Genomic DNA, 24,386 nt, shown 5'->3' on the forward strand with positions numbered 1-24,386 from the left:
AGTGTGAATATCTGGTGAATATTTGCCTTTTATGTTTGGAATTCACCCTTAGTCCCTTCAGGGAGATAGGGCGGAATATAAATACTTAGGCAATCCCTCATAGCTCGAGGATGATAGTCTTCCAGATGTGGTGTCTTTATATAAATAAAGATGACACTGACACAATATTTTGTTTATATTCTGCCCTATCTCCCCAGAGGGACTCAGGGCAGATTCCAAACATAAAAGGCAAATATTCAATGCCCGAACACAACAACAATACACCCATAGTGTATAAATAAAGATTGTTGTTGTTATTATTATTATTATTATTATTTCCTGTGTTGAGCATGCTGCAGTTACCTCCATCCCAGCCTCAGGCCCTCAAAGCCCCAAATTCCTCAGCCCGGAGCAATAGTTCCCAAACTTTATTTGACCAGGGACCACTTTGACCAGGGACACTCTCCAAAATTAGTACCAAAAGGGTTACAAATCAGTTTTTGGTCAACATTAGGTTCTGTTTGTTTATTTGGGGTGCTGATTCAGATAATTGCATTGGATAGACCACATCGACTCTAATTTCTGATACAGAACGTATGCCATCCAGTAGTCGCCATCTGCTTGCTCACAGAAAACCATATTTAATAAGTATCGGCACTATAAGAGGGTTTCATGACCGTTAGCTGTCATTGCAATGTTGCAGTAACAGTGAGGCCGTGGAACATATTTTAGTTTTGCGAACCACTGGTGGTCCACGGAACACAGGTTAGGAACCACTGGCTTAGAGGTAGGAAGGGTTGGAGGCCCTGGCCACACCTGAACCCTGCACCCTCAGTCCCGCCATCGGTGCCCACATTGGGGACTGCAGCACTTGTAGAAGGTCGTCATGGGTTCGTCGGCAGAGCGCGTCTGGAGCTGCATGAAGAAGGCGCGTGGGTGCTCACACTTGGGACAGGGCTCTGTGGGGCAAGGAAGGAATTATTGTAATTATATAAAATTATATATTATTATTATTATTAGAAACACAATAAGATGAGTCCACAGCAAATACTCTGCTGGCTGTTGTATTGGATTTATTTATTTATTTATTTACTTCATTTGTATACAGCTCTCTCTCAGCCCGTAGGCGACTCAGAGTGTTGACTCTTCCCAAGTGTCTAGGACTGTGATGTATTGGCGAATAATGTGTGCAGATCCCAGTAGGGTGGCCTTTTGCAGCTGGCAGATGGCAATTTTGTCAGCGCTGATTGTGTTTAAGTGCAGGCCAAGGTCTTTAGGCACTGCACCCAGTGTGCCGATCACTGAGACCACCTGGATTTGCTTGTACCAGAGTTTAATCTTTAGATCATATTGTGTCAGCTTTTCCAGTTGTTTCTCTTCAATCATTATTATTATCATTATTAATGGAGCCAATGGTGGCACAGTGGGTTAAACCACTGAGCTACTAAACCTGCTAACCTTAGCTCCGCCCCCTCGCTCTCCCAGGCCCCGCCCCTTTCGGTGACGCACCTGCCGTGGAGTCCACGTTCTCCCAGGCCGCGGCCCCGCCCAGCACGTCGTCCACTTCCTTCAGCTTCGGGTAGCGGCGGCTTGTTACCTAGCAACGGAAAGAGAGGGAGGGGGGAAAGGTGAGCGAAGGCCGAGGAGGAGGAGGGAGGGAAGGAGAGATGGAGAGGCCCCGCCCCTTGACGTGCCTTGCGCGTGACGTTGCGGACGTAGGGGCACGTAGTGCAGGCGAAGCGGTGGCAGCGCGGCCCCTCTTCGGCCACCAGGACGTTCCCGCAGGCCGGGCAGAACAGCAGCATCCTCTCTCCTCACCTTCCGTTTCCGCTCTCCCCTCACAAACCGGAAGCGTGATGGAGGAGGAAGAGGAGGAGGAGGAAGCTCACGCTGACGTGCTGGAGCTCTGGCAGGAAGGACTCGCCCGACTGGTCCAGGACCCGCTGCTCTGCGACCTCCCAGTTCAGGTGGGCGGGGCACTGGGCGGGAGGCGTGGCCTACAGAGAAGGGGCTGGGCATTGTTTGTGTGCAACATAGAAGGGGCGGGGCCTGATAATAAAGGGGCGGGGCATACGATGAAGGGCGGGGCATGGGCCTGCCACTCACCCGCTCCCTCCCTACCTCCCAGGTAACTCCCGAGGAGATCAGCTCGCAAGTGGCGCTGGAGTACGGGCAAGCCATGACAGTGCGCGTGCGCAGAGCCGACGCCCCCGAGGCACCAATGCGTAAGTGCCAGGAGAGGCGTGGGCGGGGCCTAGTGGCCCAAATAGTGAGGCGCCTCTGTGGGCGGGGCCTAGAAGCCTGGGCGGGGCCTAGTGGCCCAAATAGTGAGGCCCCTCTGTGGGCGGGGGCCCTCTGTGGGCGGGGCCTCAGAGGCGTGGGCGGGGTCTAATCGCCCAAATAGTGGGCCCCTCTGTGGGCGGGGCCTAGAGGCGTGGGCGGGGCCTCAGAGACGTGGGCGGGGTCTAATGGCCCAAATAGTAATGCCCTCTGTGGGCGGGGCCTAGAGGCGTGGGCGGGGCCTAGTGGCCCAAATAGTGAAGCCCTCTGTGGGCGGGGCCTAGAGGCGTGGGCGGGGCCTACTGGCCCAAATAATGAAGCCCTCTGTGGGCGGGGCCTAGATGCGTGGGCGGGGCCTCAGGGGCGTGGGCGGGGTCTAGTGGCCCAAATAGTGAAGCCCTCTGTGGGCGGGGGCCTAGATGTGTGGGCGGGGCCTCGGTGGCGTGGGCGGGGTCTAATGGCACAAATAGTAATGCCCTCTGTGGGCGGGGCCTAGAGGCGTGGGCGGGGCCTAGTGGCCCAAATAGTGAAGCCCTCTGTGGGCGGGGCCTAGAGGCGTGGGCGGGGCCTACTGGCCCAAATAATGAAGCCCTCTGTGGGCGGGGCCTAGATGCGTGGGCGGGGCCTCAGGGGCGTGGGCGGGGTCTAATGGCCCAAATAGTGAAGCCCTCTGTGGGCGGGGGCCTAGATGTGTGGGCGGGGCCTCGGTGGCGTGGGCGGGGTCTAATGGCACAAATAGTAATGCCCTCTGTGGGCGGGGCCTAGAGGCGTGGGCGGGGCCTAGTGGCCCAAATAGTGAAGCCCTCTGTGGGCGGGGCCTAGAGGCGTGGGCGGGGCCTACTGGCCCAAATAATGATGCCCTCTATGGGCGGGGCCTAGATGCGTGGGCGGGGCCTCAGGGGCGTGGGCGGGGTCTAGTGGCCCAAATAGTGACGCCCTCTGTGGGCGGGGCCTAGATGTGTGGGCGGGGCCTAGAGGCACAAATAGTAATGTCCTCTGTGGGCGGCGCCTAGAGGCGTGGGCGGGGCCTAGAGGCACGGGCGGGGCCTCAGAATCGTGGGCGGGGTCTAATCGCCCAAATAGTGGGGTCCCTCTGTGGGCGGGGCCTCAGAGGCGTGGGCGGGGTCTAATGGCCCAAATAGTAATACCCTCTGTGGGCGGGGGCCTCAGATGCGTGGGCGGGGCCTAGTAGCCCAAATAGTGAAGCCCTCTGTGGGCGGGGCCTAGAGGCGTGGGCGGGGCCTCAGGCGTGGACGGGGTCTAATGGCCCAAATAGTGAAGCCCTCTGTGGGCGGGGCCTAGAGGCATGGGCGGGGCCTCAGATGCGTGGGCGGGGTCTAATGGCCCAAATGGTGAGGCTCTCTGTGGGCGGGGCCTAGTGGTGAGGCCTCCTTCCCTCCTATAACATACTACTACTGTTATTATTATATATTTTATATATTTTATATGTAATATTACTAATATTATTACAATATAATGGTATAGTACAATTTCTCCTGACGTTTCGCCCACATCTATGGCAAGCATCCTCAGAGGTGGGGAGGTCTGTTGGAAACTAGGAAAATGGGGATTATATATCTGTGGAATAATGCCCAGGGTGGGAGAAAAAACTCTTGTCTGTTTCAGGCAGGTGGGAAGGTTGCAATTGGCCACCTTGATTAGCATTTAATGGCCGTGCAGTTTCAAAGTCTGGCTGCTTACTGCCTGAAACAGACAAGAGTTTTTTCTCCCGACTCTGAGCCCTTGTTTTATTAATATTGTTTTAACTTGTTATTAGAGCTGTCGGCAGTGCAATGGGTTAAACCAGGGGTCCTCAGACTAACGCCCGGGAGCCAGATACGGCCCTCCAAGGTTATTTACCTGGCCCTCAGGGTCAACCTCAGTCTGAAACGTGTTGAAAGCACACAACAACAACAATCCTATCTCATCAGCCAAAAGCAGGCCCACACTTCCCATTGAAGTCCCCAGGGGTAAGAAAGGCGGTATATAAATACTGTAAATAAAAATAAATTGAAATACTAATAAGATTACATTTGTTAAAATTGTTCTTCATTTTAATTACTGTATTGTTTTTAAGTGTTTTTTTTCCACTACAAATAAGATATGTTCATTGTGCATAGGAATTCATTCATGTTCTTGAGTGGAACTCTCTGCCCCGGAGTGTGGTGGAGGCTCCTTCTTTGGAAGCTTTTAAACAGAGGCTGGATGGCCATTTGTCAGGGGTGATTTGAATGCAATATTCCTGCTTCTTGGCAGGGGGTTGGACCGGATGGCCCATGAGGTCTCTTCCAACTCTTTGATTCTATGATTCTATGAAATTATAATCCGGCCCGCCAACAGTTTGAGGGACTTTGACCTGGCCCTAAGATTTAAAAAGTTTGAGGACCTCTGGGTTAAACCCTTGTGCTAGCAGGATTGCTGACCGAAAGGTCGGTGGATCAAATCCAGGGAGTGGTGTGAGCTCCCGTCTGTCAGCTCCAGCTTCCCATGCAGGGACATGAAAGAACCTTCCCACAAGATGATAAAACATTCGGGCGACGTCCTTGTAGACGGCCGATTCTCTCACACCAGAAGCGACTTGCAGTTCCTCAAGTCATTGCTGGCATATTTATATATTACTAGCTGTCCCCTGCCACTCGTTGCTGTGGCCCAGTCTGTTGATCTGGAAAATGCCTTGGATGGCCTTAAGTATTTTCTGTTGGTCATGGGGGTTCTGGGAAGTTTGGCCTGATTCTGTCATTAGTGGGGTTCCGAATGCTCTTTGATTATAGGTGAACTGTGAATCCCAGTGACTACAACTCCCAAATGTCAAGGTCTATTTTCCCCAAACTCCACCAGTGTTCACATTTGGGCATACTGAATATTTGTTCCAAGTTTGGTCCAGATCCATCATTGTTTGAGTCCACAGTGATCTCTGGATAAAAATGAACTACAGCTCCAAAACCAAAGGACACTGCCCACCAAACTCTTCCAGTATTTTCGTTGGTCACGGGAATTCTGTGTGCCAAGTTTGGTTCAATTCCATCGTTGATGAAGTTCAGAATGTTCTTTGATTGTAGGTGAACTATAAATCCCAGCAAATACAACTTCCAAATGACAAAATCATAATTTTTGGAGTGACAGTCACTCCTTGTGTTGTGAGATGTTTTGTTGCCAAATTTGGTGGATTTCGTTCATTGGTTGTTTTGTTTTTAAGGTACTCATTATGCACAGAGCATTTATATATTATTATTATTATTATTATTATTGCTTCTTTTGATTTGCATGATTGTTGAATGTGTTGTATTGTCTACTTGAATTTGTTGTATTTTTTATGGCATTGAACTGCCTTGTTTATGTTGTGAGCCGCCCTGAGTCCCCTTGGGGAGATAGGGTGGGATAGAAATAATGTTTTACTCACTTATCAGTTTTACTCACTTTACTCACTGTGATTACTAAATGTAATTACTATATGTATTATCTTGTTTGTTGGGGCATCTAATTGTGCCGGCTATAAGCCGCCCTGAGTCCTCCTACGGGGGTTGAGAAGGGCGGGGTACAAGTGTTTGAAATAAATAAATACTAAATCCTCCTTCCCTTCAGCTGTGGTGGTGGTGCAGAATGCCAGCGTCCTGGACCTGAAGAGGGCCCTCCGGCGGTTTGTGCAGCTGCGGCAGGAGCGTGAGGGGGGCATCCAGCACATCAGCTGGTGGGTCCTGCTTCCATGGGGCAGGAGAGGGGAGGGGGCAAGGTTAGGCAGAGCCAGCTCCACCCCTCCTCCTTGTCCTTAAGCCTCTCCTCCCTACCTGACAGGAAATACTTGTGGCGCACCTACTGCCTGACCTTCGGTGGAGAGAAGCTGACGGACGACCGGAAGAAGCTGAGAGAGTGAGTCTGTGGTGCCCTGATGCCCCTTGTGGATCCCATGCCCATACTCTGGCCTGCTTGCAGTGGGACCAGGCTCAGCCAGGTGGGGGGCAGGTGTGCTACGTGCTGAGGAAGGAGGTGCCCCAGGCTTCTGGCTGCAGTCCTTCACCCCTTTGCCTTGCCACCCTCTTTGTGGGCCTTTCTGAGGGCCTGAGTCCCTGGGAGAGGAGGAGGCCTAATGTGCACAACGTTTTCCCCAGGTATGGCATCCGCAACCGGGATGAAGTCACCTTTGTGAAAAAGATCCGGAAGTGAGTCCCCAGGCAAACCTCTGCATGGCCTTGAAGGGAAAGAGGCCCTCTTGGGAACTCTAGGAGCATCAGAGGGGAGGCTTCCCATGAGCCCCTGAAGCCCAGGTACTAACCAGGGGACCAGAGGCACCTGCCTGCCTGCCTGCCTCCCTTTGGAGGGCAGGGCCAGGTCCCACTCCCTGAACAGGGCTGGGAGCACAGCCAGACCACAAGGCCTTCCTGACCAGTGCTGGCCAGAGGGTGGGTGCAAGGGATTAAGCATCATCTGTTGGATTTGTAATAAAGCTTGAGTTAGTAACTGCTTATTTACACTTTTATACAGAATCCCAAATTTTTGTTGAGGGGCAGAAAGAGGGAGGTCTCAGAAAGCCCAGCTGAGAAGGAAGCCCCAATTCTGTGACTGATAAGAACGTTGCTTTGGGTCAAGCGTAGCTCTGTGGGCTTTGGCCAGCACTCCCCCCATAGAAGACCAAGGCTATGCTAAGCCCCTCCCACCAGGAAGTTTCCCCAATACAGGCTCCTGCAATCATTAACCCAGTAGCACTTGGTGAGGTGTTTTCATAGTAGTGCAATGGGTTAAACCCTTGTGCCAGCAGGACTGAAGACAGGTCGCAGGTTTGAATCTGGGGAGAGCGTGGATGAACTCCCTCTGTCAGCTCCAGCTCTCCATGCAGGGACATGAGAGAAGCCTGGACACAAATATAGTCATTTTGAGGATTATTAGTATTATTGTACTTCAAGGAGCCCCCGGTGGCGTAATAGGTTAAACTAGTGGTTCTCAACCTGTGGGTCCCCAGGTGTTTTGGCCTACCATTCCCAGAAATCACAGCAGGTTTACCAGCTGTGAGGATTTCTGGGAGTTGAAGGGCAAAACATCTGGGGATCCACAGGTTGAGAACCAGTGGGTTAAACCCTTGTGTCGGCAGGACTGAAGACTGACAGGTCGCAAGTTCAAATCTGGGGAGAGTGGATGAGCTCCCTCTGTCAGCTCCAGCTCTCCATGCAGGGGCATGAGAGAAGCCTGGACACAAATATCGTCATTTTGAGGATTATTAGTATTATTGTACTGCAAGGAGCCCCCGATGGCACAATGGGTTAAACCCTTGTGTCGGCAGGACTGAAGACTGACAGGTCAGAGGTCCAAATCTGGGGACAGCATGGATGAGCTCCCTCTGTCGGCTCCAGCTCTCCATGCGGTGACATGAGAGAAGCCTCCCACAAGGATGGTAAAACATCAAAACATCCTGGCGTTCCCTGGGCAACGTCCTTGCAGACAGCCAATTGTCTCACACCAGAAACGACTTGCAGTTTCTCAAGTCACTCCTGACATGAAAAGTGAAGACCTAAGTTTTTGTGCATTGAATAGCTGGAAGATGGGAGAATGAAGCGCTTGGGGTTTGACCTGAATTTGAGTCACTTTTGTTGATAGTAAGATCCAAGAGTGCACTCCAGATGTTTGTAAATGTAGCTAAAACGCTACCTTGTGTGTATTTAATCGCCACCTGGGCAACACGTAATAAATCTCATTAAAAAGGCCACTTTGGAATTAGTGGTAATAAAAAGATGGCAGCAGAGGAGGGTCTGGCTGAGCCAGACAAGGCAGGGGCCCTCCCTGGTCAGAGGAGGAGGAGAGAGGGAGGAAGGGCCCGGTCGGTGAGATAAGGCAAGTGCAAGTCGGAGGGGGGCCTTTTGGGAGGCATTTGGGTCTGTGTCCCTCAGTGGAGCTGGGCGTCCAGCTCGTACTTCTCGCAGAACTTGTCCGTGAAAGGCAGGCAGGTGAGGAGCTCGCACCACTGGCAGCGGAGGGGGAAGACGTAGAAGAGCACCACCAGGCCGGCCAGGAGCCCTGCAAAGACCAGCTGGCAGGCCAGGATCTGGCAGCGCTTGCGGTAGAGGTCGAACCTCCCGAAGCTGATGTAGGGCAGGAAGGCGAAGGAGAGGAAGAGGCCGCTGACGAAGCCGCAGATATGGGCAAAGTTGTCGATCCAAGGCAGGAGCCCAACGGCAAAGAGGGAGAGCACCACCGCCAGCAGCTTGAGGAAGGCCCTCCAGGGGCGCGCCAGGATCTGCCAGCTCTGGAAGAGCTCCACAAAGAGGCAGGCCAGGATGCCGAACTGGGACCCGGCTGGACCCACCTGAGGAGGGGGAGGGAGCAGGGGTTAAAGGGCTGGGCCTGAGATGAGACTTGTCCTCCTCCCTTCACGAGACCCACCTCTGCCCGGTACGGCAAGAAGATGGCGCTGGCCAGGTTTCCTGTGATGCCGCTCAGCAGGTAGATGATGGAGATGCGGTGCCAGCCAGCCAGCTTCTCCAAGTCCCGCAGGATGGTCATCTGGAAGCAGACGGACACCAGGCAGTGCAGGACCCTAGAGAGAGAGAGAGAGAGAGCAGAGGGGGCTGTGACCAGAAATGGCCGTGCCGAGCCCCACAAGACAACCTCTCCCAAAGACCACCAGGGATTAAAAAGGGGAAAGAGCCAGGCTTACCCTGCATGAAGGAAAAGGGAGAGCCACAGCCGGTAAACCTGGTCCGGGACCTCTGGGTTGAGGAAGGGCAAGAGGCCGCAGACATCGTCCATGCAGTGCACCTGCAGAGGAGGCAGAGCACAGGCTCAGAACCCGCAGGGCTCATTTATGTATTTATTTCATATCAAAAGCATTGCATAAATTAGTATAAAACCGATAAAAATAGGAGTGCAGGTGGCTAAATATCTTTTGACCAAAAACGGGCAACAGCAACGGCATTGTCTGTAGCCTCCAACCATTCTTCCTCTGTACATGAGGCAAAGCATAGAGGACAAGCATACAGATGCAGAGTTGTCTGTTCAGCTCCATAGTCACACAAGGTGTGGGATTCTTTTAAGTAGGGCAGTTTTTCTCAACCTGGGGGTCGGGACCCCTGTGGGGGTCGCAAGGGGATGTCAGAGGGGTCACCAAAGACCATCAGAAAACATAGTATTTTCTGTTGGTCATGGGGGTTCTGTGTGGGAAGTTTGGTCCAATTTTATCATTGGTGGGGTTCAGAATGCTATTTCATGGTGGGTGAACTATAAATCCCAGCAACTACAACTCCCAAATGTCAAGGTCTATTTTCCCCAAACTCCACCAGTGTTCACATTTGGGCACATTGAGTATCCGTGCCAAGTTTGGTCCAGATCCACCTTTGTTTGAGTTCACTGGGTGTAGGTGAACTACAACTCCAAAAACTCAAGGTCAATGTCCACCTCCCAGTATTTTCTCTTGGTCATGGGAATTTTGTGTGCCAAGTTTGATTAAATTCCATCATTGGTGGAGTTCAGAAGGCTCTTTGATTTTAGGTGAACTATAAATCCCAGAACTCCAACATTCCCAAATGACAAAATCAATCACCCCCAACCCCACCAGTATTCAAATTTGGGCATATCGGGTATTTGGGATTTGAAAATACATCCTGCATATCAGATATTTACATTATGATTAATAACAGTAGAAAAATCACAGTTATGAAGTAGCAACAAAAATAATGTTATGTTTGGGGTTCACCACAACTTGAGGAACTCTACTAAGGGGTCACAGCATTAGGAAGGTTGAGAAACACTGAGGTAGGGCTCAAGGCTCGGGAGAGGGTGGAGGGGAAGGACGCATACCTGGGAGCAGAGGGTGGCCTCTTCGTGGAAGTAGCCATGCATGAAGGTGCAGTACTCCCTTGAAGTGATCTCACACCTGGGAAGAGGGAGGTGGAAAGTCAAATAGGGCACTTGGTTGGGGGGGGGGGGGGGCACACAGCAAGGTCTGGTTCAGTCCTGGAGCAGATAGCTGTCAGTCAAGGCTTGGGCCTGATTCCCACCCAGGAAACCCTTGGAGGAAATTTATTTATTTGTGTATTTATTATATTTATATGCCACCCTTCTCACTCTGAAGGGGACTCAGAGCAGCTTACAAGATATACACACACACAATATATTATATTATATATTAACAATACAATAATATATAATACTGATATTGTACTATGCTAATAATATAATTAGTATAGTACAATATCAGTATTATATATTATTGTATTGTACTATATCATTAGATTGTAATATTATTAGTAATATTTATTATTATGTATTATTTCTCACATTTCTATCCCATCCTTCTCAACCCCGGAGGGGGGGACTCAGGACGGCTTACAATGGGCCCCATTCCAAAGCCATTACATAACAAATTACGAAATTAAAACCACAATTAGACATAAAAGCATAATTAACAATACATAAGCCATCATTAAAACAGTAAAACAGTCTCATCAGCCATATATATACATACAATATATTATTACCACAGTACAATATCAGTATTATATATTACTATATTGTACTATAATATTATATTGTAATATTATTAGTAATATTACATGTAGTATAAAATATTTAATTATAACTGCATTTCAAGCAGCACTAAAAAAGATTGAGGGGCCCATCCAGGCAAGCAGAGTCTGCGCCAAGCCCTTGGGGCCTTTCTCACCCAGCAGAAGAAGGTGCTGTCATAAATATTAATAATAAACAATATATCCATAGTGCTATATAAGCAGGTGTGCCTGTAGCTTAGTAGGTTCGAATCCGGGGAGAGGCAGATGGGTTCCCTCTGTCAGCTCCAGCTCCTCATGCGGGGACATGAGAGAAGCCTCCCACAAGGATGATAAAAACATCAAATCATCCAGGCGTCCCCTGGGCAACGTCCTTGCAGACGGCCAATTCTCTCACACCAGAAGCAACTTGCAGTTTCTCAAGTTGCTCCTGACACAACAAAACAAAGTGGGAGAAAGGTCTCAGTCTGTAAGAAGGCCCCACAGTGTGAGGTAGGCTTTAGTCTGTGACAGAAGGCCTCACTGTCTGAGGTAAGCCTCGGTATGAGAAGGCTGCCGTGTGTGAAGGTTGAACTTTGTGTCATGGAAATTTTGTTTTTATAAGTAGTGTTTTTAAAAATATTATTTTGCTATTTAAAAAAAACTCCTCCTAAGGAAAATATAACATTGGTTTGTGTGTTTTTGTTCTTTTTATCACTTGGGCTATTGGTGCTGGGTCACGCTGCTGTTGCTAAGTTACTCTGCTGTGCATTTATGGTGAGGGTCTTTTGTTAATAAGCCCACTTGCCCAACAGGTGCCCAACAGGTGGCCCCCTCCCCTCCAGGCCCCTCCCCTACCTTCCCTTGGTGCCGATGCAGCAGGGTCGGCCTGTGATCACGCAATCCATGTGCAGGTGGTTGGTGCGGTTCCCGGCGCTGTTCTTGGTGCAGATCTGAAGAAGGAGGAGAGCCAAGACCCTTAGGATCCCCCTCCCTGCCTCTGAGTACGGAGGAGAGTGAGAGCATATGTGGAGTGGACACCCTGAAGGCTGCACTGGGGGTGGGGGCACGTCTCAATCCCAGTGGCCTCCCAGCAGAAAGCCAGGAAGGCCCTCCTCACACTTCAGTTGTTCCGATTTTCGGAGGCTCTAATGAACAAGAGCCCAGTGGAGGTGGAGGGTCTGATTCTGCTCAAAGGGCCCACCCCAGATTCCCTTACCGGCCACCTGGTGATGTCGTCAGACCACTCGTGTGGATCCATGGAGGCCGGCTGCTCGCAGACCCTATGGAACAGAGGGTGTCCATTCATGGGGCACCAAGGTCCATGGGACCAAGGACAAAGGCTGGAAAGTAGAGGGGCTTCCCAGCTGCCCCCCTCCCTTTGGCCGCAGGGCTCCTACCTGGGGTCTTGGTGGCAGACTGACCCAAACTGCCGCTTGTCTCCTGCCAGCAGGGGAGGGGCACTAGGGTGGCCAGGCCACTTCACCCAGACGGCCAGAGTGGACTGCAAACAAAACAGGTGTTGGTTGAGTGGCCAGAAAGGAGCCCCCCATCCCGCGGGAGGGAGAGAGAGGGACCCTGATCCAAATATCCACAGAGCAAGGGTCACTCACAGAGCACTCCTCCTCAGCTGTCTGGACGCAGCCGGACTTGTCGTTGCGCACGCAGCAGGCTGAATGCCTCTCCTTCTCGCGGGCGGCGCTGATGAAGCTGTGTACCTGCTGGTCCTGGCGCATGCAGGGAGCGAACTTGGCACCCAGGTGGATGAGGGCCTCCTGGGGAGGGAAGGGCGGGTGAGCGAACAGTCAGACAAGCGTCAGGAGCAGCAGCCATATTGGCAGAAAAGGGGAGAGATTCCAGGGCTTAGTGGTAGGTGCTACTGGCATTTTATTCCCCATCCTCCTCCTCCTCAGGCTCCAGGAGGGTGACGTATGGGGCCAAGGACACTCACCGAACTGGGCCCGATCCAGAAGTTCTCCTGCTGGACGTACTTCACATTCTCATAAACCCCGCGGTTTCTCAAGACCTGCCGGGAAGAATAAGAGGTCACATTTCCTTGAAGGAGAAAGAGGGCAAAGCCCACCTTGAGCAAATAATCGAAGGAGTAGGAAGTAGAAAGGGGTCAGAAAGACTGCCGCTCCCACAGAAGGGGTTCCCTCACCCCCAACTCGCTTCCCATGACCACTTTGGGGGAAGTGGAGGGTTGATGGCACCCTTCCTGATGCAGCTGCTCCCCAACTCGCTCACCGAGTCCACTGTCTCATGCTGGGAGAAGCCCACGGGCGCAATGCCGTAGATGGAGACGGCCAGGATGGTGATGAGGGAGTGGACGAAGGTGACCCAGTAGGTGAAGAACGGCCTTCGGGGCGAGAGGAAGCAGAGGCTCAGGCTGAGCCAGAGGGGCAACCCCCCCCCCAACATACATACACACATACCAGCCCCCCCCCCCCTTGCCCTGCACCACAACCTACCGGTGGTCATCCATGTCCTCTATCTGCTGCTTGACAAAGCTATCAATGCGCTTGCGGTAGGTGCGGTTGGTCAGCCGGCCCACCATGCCCAAGCCGTAGGGACGCTTCTCTTTGGCAAAGAGCTTGCGGACGGGGACGGTGATGCGCTGCCCACGCCGTTGCAGTCCCAGTGCTACTACCTCCTGCCTCAGGCGGACCTTGGGCTGCGGCGGCACCAAGGCGGCAGCACCCTCCTTCTGCTTCCGCCAGCCACGCTCCAAGGGACTAAAGCAGACAGAGCAAGGGGCAGTCATTGAGGGGGAGGGATCCCACACACACAGCTGGGCCTCTGGGGACAAGGTCAGTAGGCTGGGGCTTGCTTCCCATCAATGGATGGAGCTTTTGTGCTTGTGGAGCCTCTCCCCCTAATTACTCCTTCCAAATGGATCCCCCTCCCAGGGACTTACAGCAGGAGGTGGCTCCTCTCCAGTTCGCTCCGGTCCAAGGCACCCCCAGTCAGGGCCGGCTGCTCCTCCGGCGGCGGGAGCTTCACTTCCGTCTCCTTGATGGCCGCTTCGGAGGGCGACTCAAACACCTCATCGGGGCAGGTGGAGAGCTCTTCCTGGAGGACTCCTTCCTGGGCAGGAGAGCGGAGGGTCAGTGGCAGAGAAAGGCCAGGAGATCAGCAGGCTCAATGGCCTTCCTCTCCATCCTCCTCCTCCTCCCCTTCCACCCATTCCTACCCGAGCAAAGAAGGAGGTGTCCAGTTCGTCCGGAAAGTCCACTGTGTCCTCTTCCAAAAAGCTGGCCGGGGTGAAGCTGCGGTGCCGGGCGCGGCGGAGGGAGACCTCCTTCACGGAGCGGCCCTGGAAGAAAGGGAAGAAGGAAGTAAGAGAGGGAGGGAAGGAGGAACAGAAAGAACAGAGGAAGAGGGAGATGAAGGAGGAAGGGAAGGGAAAGTGAAGGAGTGGGGAGGGGAGAGGAAAGGAAAGAGAAGGGAGTGAGGGGAAGTAAAGACAGAAAGTAGGGGGAGGGAGGGAGAACAAGGCAGCAAGTAGGTAGGAAGGAAAAGGTGGTAAGTGAAGGGTGGGACACAGTTTTGGGGTGAGTGGGCTTATTAACAACAGACCCTTCTTATAAATGTATAGCAGAGTAACTTATGTTATATCTTCCATAGGAAGCTTTTCTTTATAGCAAAATAATATGGTTGCACTATTGACAAGAACAAGGTTTCCATAACATAAAGTTCTTTATACTTCCTTCTTTGCTTCCATGCTGGGCTGCTTTCTCATGCAGATAAAAAGCTTTGCTCTCACAGAGCCTCTTCTCACACTAAACTTACACAGGAGCTTAGCACAGTAGTCTTTTACACACAGCAGCCTTCACACTGGAGCTTTATACGCGAGGCCTTCAACCTGGGACTTTTCTCACTGAAGCCTTCTCACATCAGGCCTCTCACACACTGAGGCCTACCTCACACTGGGGCCTACTAACACTGAGGTTTACCTCACACTGAGGCCTCTCTCAGTCTGAAGCCTCTTCATACTGAGAGCAACTAAAACTGGAGCCTTCTCATACTGAGGCCTCCTCATACCAAGGCTTATCTCAGATTGAAGGCAACTCACACTGAGGTGTACTAAGCTACAGGCACACCTGCTAATAGTCAACTGCAGTTTTTGCTGAGTCATTGCGCCCATTTAACTCTTTCAGTGCTTGACTCACATTTTTGTAATTAAAATACAAAATATAATTAAAATATAGTCCCTTTGCAATGCTCCCTCCCTCCTGGACTCAGACCAGAAGCCCTGCCATCACCCACTCACTCACCAACCCATCTCCCGGTGCACTTACCTTCATGAGAGCGGTTGCAGCCCGGAAGCTCATCTTGGCCACAGACTCCCGCTTGCGTCTGCGCGGCCAGCGGCTGAACCCCGAGCGGGAGCTGCTGAAGGAGCAGAGGGAGGCACCCCCAGGTGTGATGGGCGTATGGGGGGCGCTGTAGCCGTCGCTCTCCTCTGCCATCCGGAAGGCCCGCCCCCGTGCCAGAGGGTCAACGATCTGCCCACAAAGAGAGGATGGAGGTCAGGAGCAGAGGAAAGGGGTCCCAGCATAGATCTCCGCCTGCCAGACCTCCTCTTCGGAGGCTGGCTTGGACTGAGTGGCCTGCATCTCTCTCCAAGGCCTCCAAAGAAGGAGGGGGGGAGCGCACACCAAGCCATGTTTCCTGCCCCCAGCACCTAACTCCATAGCTATCCCCTTACCCGCTGCATGCCCAGATGGCAGGGGCCCACGTAGAGTGGGGGTGGTGTCTCGGTGCTGGCCAGGGAGAGGTTGTCCTGGCTGGGGAGGTCCATTTCCCGGATGACTTGGGGCTTCAGCTTCCCGTAGCGCAGGCTGCAGTGGCGCAGGCTCTTCCGCTGCCATTTCTGCGTGGTGTCGCTCTCCTTGCTGATCCCAAACCAGTCCGCCGTACCCCTAAGAGGAGAAGGACAGGCATTCGGGGAGACTCTGGTGGACCCCTGGCATCAGGCCCCAAGATGGCTGCCAATCATGTTTGTTTGGTCTCATGGTTAGTGGCACCTGCATCAAGGCAGCATCCTGGAAGATTCCTCGTTAGCAGGGCTTTTTTGGGAAGGGGGTTCACAGTACAGGGGTCAATGGTGGTCCAAAACAGAAGGCAAGGGGGGAAGGGCTAGGTGCTGCAGGTGAAGGGCATGGCAGTGGAGCAAGGCTGCCAAGGGCCCCCATGCACTGGACACACACATGCACCGAGGTGATTGGGTGCACAGCATCACTGCAGCCAGCCGGTACCTGAGGAGGGTTCTGGGCAGGGAGTGGCGCTTCCTCAGGGGCTGCCTGCCCCCCACCTGGCGCCCCCCAGAGGGCAGGGTCTGGGTCATCTCAAAGTGCACCTGCCTGCCGCAAAGACGAGAGAGCGCTGAGCAAACGAAGGGGGGCAGAGGCAGGTGAGGGCTTCTGGGCAGAAAGAGGCCTTTGGGGTGGGTGGGCTCCTCTGGAGTGGACCCCTTGCAACTTGCTCCATGTATTCCTGCCCCAGTGCAATCCTTTTATATGTGCCACATTCCCTGTTAGCTCTGCTTTTGAGAGGCAACATGTTCAGGGGCTGGAGCATTATTTATGTATTTACGACATTTATATGCCACCCTTCTCACCCCAAAGGGGACTCAGAGCGGCTTACAAGATATATATACATGTTGTTCATTCATTCAGTCATCTCCGACTCTTCGTGACCTCATGGACCAGCCCACGCCAGAGCTCCCTGTCGCCGTCACCACCCCCAGCTCCTTCGAGGTCAGTCCAGTCACTTCAAGGATGCCATCCATCCATCTTGCCCTTGGTCGGCCCCTCTTCCTTTTGCCTTCCACTTTCCCCAGCATCATTGTCTTCTCTAGGGTTTGCTGTCTCCTCATGATGTGGCCAAAGTACTTCAACTTTGTATATATACATACAATATATTATATTATTAGCATAGTACAATATCAGTATTACATATTACTATACTGTACTATTCCATTATATTGCATCATTATTATTATTATTATTATTATTAATATTATATGTAACATAAATATATAATTATAATATAATATTATTATTTGTATTATATTGCATTACATTATAATATTATAATGACTGGCAGGTCTCTCCCTCCCAGGTGCCCATGGACAGACTGCCTCCTCCAGATGCCATCCCTCCCTTGGGGCACCTACACCTGCACAGGTGGAGTGAATGGAGGGCCAATAGGGTGCTGCTCCTAGCCATAACAAAACCCCACCCCCTGTGGTCCCCAGCCTGGACAGTGAGAGAAAAGCCTCCCTCTCTTGGGTCCCTTCTCCCTCCGCTGCCCTACCTGCGGATGGTCTGTGTGATGGAGGCGTGGCGCTGGAGCTCCATCCTCCGCCGGCCCTCACTGCAGGGAGACGGGAGGCGGTGGTTGTTATCGGAGGGCATGCTGACACTGCGCAGGAAGGGCGGGCGCCGGGAGGGCTGCTGCTGCTGCTGCCAGGGGAGCCCCAAAGAGGAAGAGCAGGAGGAGGGGTCCGGCCCCTGAGGGCAGAGGGCAGGAGTGGGTCAGGGGCACGTCCATTTTGGGCTTGGAGCCCCCCCCCCCCCCCCCCGAGGTGAAACACAGGGCAAGGGGAAGTGGTAGCTCCTCCTCACAAGGCCTTGCTCCCCAGTTCTGCCTGGGCTTGTCCTCAGACTGGGGCACAGGGTGTGTGGAGGTTCCCCAAGGCATTTTCCTTACGTTACCTGGGCCATGGCCGGCTCCTGCATGGACCCCACAGAGGCCGGAAGGGGAATGTCCAGCCGGAGACCCGGGGGCTTCTTCTGCTGGAGGCTGCTGGCGCTGTCCCTCCGAGGCCCAGACATCCTCCCGCCTCAGCAGCTGCTGCTTCAACTATAGAGAAGAAGGTGGCACAATGGGTTAAACCCTTGTGCAAGCAGGACTGCTGACTGAATGGTCAGCGGTTCAAATCCGGATAGCAGGGTGAGCTGCCATCTGTCAGCTGCAGCTTCCCATGCAGGGACATGAGATAAGTCTCCCACAATATGGCAAAACATCCAGACGTCCCCTAGGCAACATCCTTGCAGACAGCCAATTCTCTCACACCAGAAGTGACTTGCTGTTTCTCAACCTATGGAGAAGGAGGTAGAGGGTCCTGAGGGAGGCCAGAGCGCCTTTCCTGCCCTATCATGAGCTGCTCATCTTGAACCCAGAGGCCATCAGGGCAGGAGTCAGCCAAGGCCAGGCAGGGAGGGAGCAGAGGGGGAGATGATCCGGCCCCTCCCTGGCTCCCAAGTGCCCTCCCCTGCAAAATGGGGAGCGAAGCACTGGCCAAGAGAGGCCCCTTCCCTCCCCCCAGAATGTTTTGGGGAAAAGGGCGCAGCTGCACTTCCGGGCAAGACGCCACTTGGCCCCAAAAGCCTGGATCTGTCATCGTAACACCAGACACAAATAGGAAGCCAGGAAGCCCACGCCCCAAACCCAGGGGACCCCCCGCTCCCCTTCGCTGGGCAAGCCCTCAAAAGGAAGGAGCCCCAAGTTGCCTCGTAAAGCACAGCTGCTTTGAAGACCAGAGGTGGCGGGAAGGGGGCTCCCATCGGCCCCAGGAGGAAGGCGCATCTGGAGGGAGCCTCAATCTATCCCCTCCTTAGAAAAATATGTTGGAGAGAGGCTTATGAAGTTCAAACTATGCAAAGAGAGAGCCTGGACATGAGGGCAGGGGAGGAAGAGCCAGAAACAGTTTGTGTGTGTGTGTGGGAAAGGGGGGGGGGGTCTTTGCCCACACCCCTCCTCCCTCCCTGACTCTGCTCTTGCCTTGGAACCAGAAAAGCCAGTTCCCAATTCCCAGGTTTCTTCCTGCCACAGAAAGAAGGAAGGAGGGAGGGAAGGAAGTGGAGTGCAGGGGGGGCGGTGCAAGAAGGGGCTCCCCTGCTGGCATCTAGAGAAGGCCCAGGAGGCCCTGGGGAAAGGGTCAGGGGCAGCATGACCTATGCTGGGGGAGACAGGGCAGGAGGAGGGCAGGAGGAGGGCAGAGGGACCGGGCGCGACTTCCTTCCTTCTCCTGGGCGTCAAAGGGCTCAGGGGTCACAGCCCCCCTCCCCATTCTCGGTGGCAGGAAGGGAGGGGCACTCACCAGGGCCCGGCTCTGCTCTCCTCCACAGCTCCTCCTGCTTCTGCCTCCTCGCTTGGCCTCCTGGGCAGGAGGCACCAAGGCTTGTGTGGGGCAGCGGGGCAGCACTGCGGTGGGGTCTGTCCGGGCAGCCATGCAGCGAGGGCAGGCCTCTTCCTCCTCCTCCTCGGTCAGAGCAGCGGAGGAGGAGGAGGAGCAGCAGGGTGTCCCAGCAGCACAGAGGGAAGGCAGGCAGGGAGGCAGGAAGGGAGTCAGGAGGAGGAAGGCGGGCCGGGCGTGACTCAGGCCTCAGGAATGCGCCCTCGGAAGCCCCGAAAGGGAAGCCAAGAGAAGGGAAGACAGGAGAGGAGGGGGCTGGGGGGCTGACCTGGGACAGAAGTTGGGGCTTGCAGGAAGGGCCCAGTTCCCAGGTTCAAGGGCATCCAGCAGGAGGGAAGTGGTGGGCCTGCATCCCCCAATTTGTGGGTCTAGGCCTGACAAGACACTGATGCAAGGATGCTTCCCCCACCCCTCAAATCGCCCCTGAGGCTGCAAGGGCCCATTGTCCACAGGAAGCCTGGTCATGAATGGCCCAAGAGCCTGAATGGTCCTTTGTGCCGAGGAGGAGGCTGGCATGGACAGAATCCGCCCTGCCCCACCCCTGGAAGGAAGGCAGAAGAATGCCCCATTGAGAGACCTGACAGATGACCTTTATGAGCTTCTTGCAAGAGGAAAGAAGCAGCCACTCTTTCCTTCTCTTTGTTCCTAAGGAGGACCCTGTGCCCAGCGCAAAGGGGCAGAGAGGTCCTGCAGGGTGCCCCCTTTTGGCCCCTCCCTTGGTAGGCCAGGGCTTAGGGGTGTTCCTTGCAGGGGAGTGCCACTCCCAAAGCAGCCAAGCGAGGAGGCCCCACTGGAGAGGGACTGAGGCCAGACCCTTCTCCGTCCCACAAAGGTCCTGCAGTTCTGACCTCTTCCTCTTGGGAAGGTCAGGCCTCCTGGGAAAGGCTTGGCTTTGGCCAATGCAGCAGAAGGGCCGGCAAAGGAGCGCCAGTGCCCCCTGGGCCTCCCTCCTCCACTCTCTCCCCTGGAAATCCCCATTGGCTGCTGCTGTTGGGAAGAGGAGACCCCCGCTGGCATCCTGTGCTATGAAATGCAGCCAGAGACGGATGGCGGCAGCATGGCGGAGGCGGAGGGCTGGCTGTTTTTATCCCAGGACATTCTTAGCTACCCGTCTGGATCCGCCCCGTCTGGGGTGGAGAGGGATTCCTGGCTGGCATTCCTCCCAAGAGGAGCAGGGGAGGGGCGGGACACATGTCCTCCCTGCAATTATGGGGAGGGGGATGTTGCCGGAGGGAAGGCACACAGACACACAGACTCAGGAGACACACACACACACCCCTTCCATTTCTGTAGGTTGGGAGCCTCCCCCACCCCCCTCCAGATGTGGGCTCAGGGCCTGGGCAGAGCCGGAGGCAGTTTCCATCCTGGTTATATTTAGCCTAGTGGAGAAGGAAGGCGCTTGCCCGGCAGTGGAAGCAGCTGCAGATGGTGAAGGAGGGGGTTCAAGGGAACACGGGCCAAATCATGGCCTGAAGGACAGCAGAGCGGGCAGGCCAAGGCCAAGAGCACAGGCCCACGGCTACTCCTTTCCTTACGCTGGCTGCCCCCACTCCCTATACTTTTTCACTGCACTTGTCTTCAGCCATTTGAAGAATAAAGACATAAACAGGGCATTATTGAACTCTGAACCCAGAGGCCCTTTGTCCTTGGGCAGGGTCTGAGGACCCCTCTGCAGGGCTGGCTATTTTGAGGAGCCTTTGCTGGGAAGAGAAGGACGAAGGGAAGAGGAAGGGAAAGGAAGGGGAAGAGTGAAGGGAAAGGAAGGGGAAGAGGAAAGGAAAAGGGAGAAGAGGGAAGGGAAGAGGGAAGGGAAGGCCTTGCCCTCTTCCTGTCTCACTAGGCTGCCTTCCTAATAAAATAAAAACATTATTTATATCCCACCACCATCTCCCAAAAGGGACTCAGGGAGGCTTAAAAGGTACTACAAGTGTCATATATGATGCAAACAATATATGAGTACAGAAACAGTATCACATAAAAGTTATTTAAAAAACCCAACTTTTTACTTATCTTCCTTCCTTCCTTGCCAGGTGGCAATTTCCCAGACAGGCAGGCTCCAGGGGCGGGTTCTGGGTGTCCCAGCGCAGCCCCTGCAAAACGAGGCCCAGGGCTCGCCCTTGACTCACCTGGAGGAGACGGCGTCTGCTGCCAGGGAGAGCCGGACGGGATCCTCCCAGGTCAAGGGCTTGGCTCGGCCCTCCATCTCAGCTGGGCAGGGGGCCCCAGGGCATCATGGCGCCCCTGCTGCCGGGCCCTTCCTCCCTTCCTTCCTGGCTCCAGGAACTGCAGGCCACAACAAGAAGGGGAATCAAACATAGACACATGACATTTTATGTTCTTCTTTGGCTACATCACCTGCAGAACGTAAAAGGGCATTGCTATAGGGGAAGACCAGACAAAATGTGTGTGTTTTAAAGGCACTGTGGTGTAGGCCCTGGAGCAGAAGTGGAGATATGGAAGCATAGTGTTGGAAGAGACCTTGTGGGCCATCTAGTCCAACCCCCTGCCAAGAAGCAGGAAAATCGCATTCAAAGCACCCCCGACAGATGGCCATCCAGCCTCTGTTAAAAACCTTCCAAAGAACATCTATTTAGGTTGTTGTAAGTTTTTTCGGCCTATATGGCCATGTTCTCGAGGCATTCTCTCCTGATGTTTCGCCTGCATCTATCAGGAGAGAATGCTCAGAACATGGCCATATTGCCTGAAGAAACCTACAACAACCCATTGATTCCGACCATGAAAGCCCTCGACAATACATTGAACATCTATATATATAGATACAGATATATAGATATGGGTGTATATATACCAGGCATGGGCCAGCTTGGCCCCTCCAGGTGTTTTGGACTTCAACTCCCACAATTCCTAACAGCCTCAGGCTTCCCAAGAGTGGTGGGGTTGGAGGGGGGTGCTTCCTCTTCTCCAGAAGGGCCCAGGCATTGGGAGGGTCTGCTTCCGCCTTCAGTTCATCAGGAGTCAATCTTGTGGCCCTGCAGCTGTTTGGGCCTCCTATTCCTGTTGCCAGCCTGTCCAATGTCCAGGCATTCCTGGACACTGGAACTCCCCAGGCAGCAACCAGCCAGGCTTTGAGCTGCAAGGCCATTCAATGCTAATCAAGGTGGCCAATTGCAACATTCACACTTGCCTCCAACAGACAAGAGTTCTTTCTCCCAGCCTGGATATTATTCCACAGATACATAAAACCCACTTGCCTAGTTTCCAACAGACCTCACAACGTTGTATTGTATATACATATAATACTGATAATATTATAATGTAATACAATATACTAATAACAATAACATAATGTAATAATAATATTATAATGTAATACAATATACTACTAATAATAAAATGATATTATAAGTATATATTTTATATTAAATGTAATATTACTAATAATATTACAGTATAATGTTATAGTACAATGTAATATATAAAAATAAAAATGTAATGTTTGTTTGTGGGATTAACAGAACTCAAAAGCCATGGGACGAATTGACACCAAATTTGGACACAAGACACCTAACAACCCAATGTATGTCCTTCACTCAAAAAAAATTGATTTTGTCTTCTGGAAGTTGTAGTTGCTGAGATTTATAGTTCACCTACAATCAAAGAGCATTCCGAACCCCACCAACGATGGAATTGAACCAAACTTGGCACACAGTTCTCCCATGACCAACAGAAAATACTAGAAGGGTTTGGTGTGCAGTGTCCTTTGGTTTTGGAGTTATAGTTCACCCACATCCAGAGAGCACTGTGGACTCAAGCAATTATGGATCTGGACCAAACTTGCCACGAATTCACCATATGCCCAAATACGAACACAGATGGAATTTGGGGAAAATAGAATCTTGACATATGGGAGTTGTAGTTCCTGGGATTTGTAGTTCACCTACAATCACAGACCATTCTGAACCCCACCAATGATAGAATTGGGCCAAACTTCCCACACATAACCCCCATGACCACCAGAGTGGCCCACAGCAAGGCGTGGCTGGGGACGGCTAGTATATAATATTAATATTGCGCTATGATAAGAATAATATATCGTATTTACTTTTTACTTGTCAGCCGCTCTGAAAAGGGCGGCATATAAATGTTGTAAATAAATATAAATAATTAAATAAATAAAATAAACCTCTGAGGATGCCTGCCATAGATGTAGGTGAAACGTCAGGAGAGAATGCTTCTGGAACATGGCCAGACAGTCCAGAAAACTCACAGCAACCCAGTCCAGGTATTAGTTTAGAACAGGCATGGGCAAACTTTGGGTGTTTTGGACTTCCAAGTTCCACAATTCTAAACAGCCTCAGGCCCTTTCCTTAAGCAGCTGAGGGGGGAAAAGAAGGGGCCTGCTTACTTACTTAGGCAATCCCTCGCTTTCCGAGGATGATTGTCTTCCAATATTCTTGTGGGTCTGTATGTGGCTGTGGAGCCCTATTCTTGCTCTGCATCTTCTTCCGCAGTGAGGGCATTGGTTTCCAGGTGGAAGGCGGTCTTGGTTGGGGTTGGCTTGACGCGCCTTCCTCTTGGCACATTTCTCTTTCACCCTTCATTCGTGCCTCTTTAAATTCTGCAGCACTGCTGGTCACAGCTGACCTCCAGCTAGAGCGGTCAAGGGCCAGGGCTTCCCAGTTCTCAGTGTCTATGCCAGAGTTTTTAAGGTTGGCTTTGAGCCCATCTTTCAATCCCTTTTCCTATCCACCAACATTCCGTTTTCCGTTCTTGAGTTCAGAGTAGAGCAACTGCTTTGGGAGACGGTGATCAGGCATCCGGACAATGTGGCCGGTCCAGCGGAGTTGATGGCGGAGGACCATCGCTTCAATGCAGGTGGTCTTTGCTTCTTCCAGCATGCTGACGTTTGTCCGCCTGTCTTCCCAAGAGATTTGCAGGGTTTTCCGGAGGCAGCGCTGATGGAATCGTTCTAGGAGTTGCATGTGACGTCTGTAGACAGTCCACGTTTCGCAGGCGTATAGCAGGATTCGGAGGGCAATAGCTTTATAGACAAGCAGCTTGGTATCCCTACGGATGCCCCGGTCCTCAAACACTCTCTGCTTCATTCGGAAAAATGCTGCGCTCGCAGAGCTCAGGCGGTGTTGTATTTCAGTGTCAGTGTTGACTTTTGTGGAGAGGTGGCTGCCAAGGTAGTGGAAATGATCAACATTTTCTAATGTTACACCATTAAGCTGTATGGGGCCTGAGGCTGCTAGGGGCCTGAAGGGGCCAAGAAGGGGCCTGAGGCTGGTAGGAATTGTGGGAGTTGAAGTCCAAAACACCCAGAGACCCCATATACACATACACAGACATAAATAGACATACCTGCACGCGCATACACACGTACTTCCGGTTGGGGAGGTCTTCCTGGCCCAGCCTTTGCTCCTCCTCTTCCTCCTTCTGAGCTTAAAAGGGGACTGGGCTAGATACCTGTTTGCCCCGCCCCTTCCGCT

At 52.8% G+C, this 24,386-nt stretch overlaps 2 protein-coding genes across 3 annotated transcripts; one reads left to right on the forward strand and one right to left on the reverse strand.

Moving 5' to 3' along the window:
- Positions 1-1,631: 1,631 nt before the first annotated feature.
- Positions 1,632-7,954, forward strand: LOC137097858 (U11/U12 small nuclear ribonucleoprotein 25 kDa protein-like). The gene is made up of 5 exons (XM_067473039.1): positions 1,632-1,946; positions 2,108-2,204; positions 5,842-5,947; positions 6,052-6,126; positions 6,366-7,954. The coding sequence occupies exons 1-5, from the start codon at positions 1,647-1,649 to the stop codon at positions 6,418-6,420; spliced, it is 633 nt and encodes a 210-aa protein (XP_067329140.1). The 5' UTR covers positions 1,632-1,646; the 3' UTR covers positions 6,421-7,954.
- LOC132782050 (inactive rhomboid protein 1) lies at positions 7,872-24,337 on the reverse strand. 2 transcript variants are annotated; one of them, XM_067473036.1, is made up of 20 exons: positions 24,259-24,337; positions 21,060-21,216; positions 17,450-17,597; positions 17,049-17,245; positions 15,989-16,093; positions 15,439-15,652; positions 15,029-15,235; positions 13,921-14,043; positions 13,645-13,814; positions 13,199-13,462; positions 12,975-13,086; positions 12,679-12,753; positions 12,341-12,502; positions 12,128-12,231; positions 11,947-12,010; positions 11,586-11,680; positions 10,042-10,117; positions 8,903-9,003; positions 8,629-8,782; positions 7,872-8,551 (listed from the first exon to the last, which is right to left on the reverse strand). In XM_067473036.1, the coding sequence occupies exons 3-20, from the start codon at positions 17,567-17,569 to the stop codon at positions 8,132-8,134; spliced, it is 2,763 nt and encodes a 920-aa protein (XP_067329137.1). In that variant the 5' UTR covers positions 17,570-17,597; positions 21,060-21,216; positions 24,259-24,337; the 3' UTR covers positions 7,872-8,131. The 2 variants fall into 2 exon arrangements, with proteins under 2 accessions (XP_067329137.1, XP_067329138.1); XM_067473037.1 differs by lacking the exon at positions 15,989-16,093 and having other exon boundaries at positions 24,259-24,336.
- Positions 24,338-24,386: the final 49 nt, after the last annotated feature.

The sequence above is a fragment of the Anolis sagrei genome, chromosome X (assembly GCF_037176765.1).
Source record: "Anolis sagrei isolate rAnoSag1 chromosome X, rAnoSag1.mat, whole genome shotgun sequence".
Classification (NCBI taxonomy): Eukaryota; Metazoa; Chordata; class Lepidosauria; order Squamata; family Dactyloidae; genus Anolis; species Anolis sagrei.

What these genes read in the sequence shown, in the direction of transcription:
- LOC137097858 (XM_067473039.1), top strand. Translation starts at nt 1,647, where the DNA reads ATGGAGAGGCCCCGCCCCTTGACGTGCCTTGCGCGTGACGTTGCGGAC. An exon ending in TCTGCGACCTCCCAGTTCAG is followed by an intron (nt 1,947 to 2,107) that starts GTGGGCGGGGCA and finishes CCTACCTCCCAG; the next exon opens with GTAACTCCCGAGGAGATCAG. An exon ending in GACCGGAAGAAGCTGAGAGA is followed by an intron (nt 6,127 to 6,365) that starts GTGAGTCTGTGG and finishes CGTTTTCCCCAG; the next exon opens with GTATGGCATCCGCAACCGGG.
- LOC132782050 (XM_067473036.1), bottom strand. Translation starts at nt 17,569, where the DNA reads ATGTCTGGGCCTCGGAGGGACAGCGCCAGCAGCCTCCAGCAGAAGAAG. An exon ending in GAGAGGAGCCACCTCCTGCT is followed by an intron (nt 13,463 to 13,644) that starts GTAAGTCCCTGG and finishes TGTCTGCTTTAG; the next exon opens with TCCCTTGGAGCGTGGCTGGC. An exon ending in GTCTGCCACCAAGACCCCAG is followed by an intron (nt 12,011 to 12,127) that starts GTAGGAGCCCTG and finishes TCTGTTCCATAG; the next exon opens with GGTCTGCGAGCAGCCGGCCT.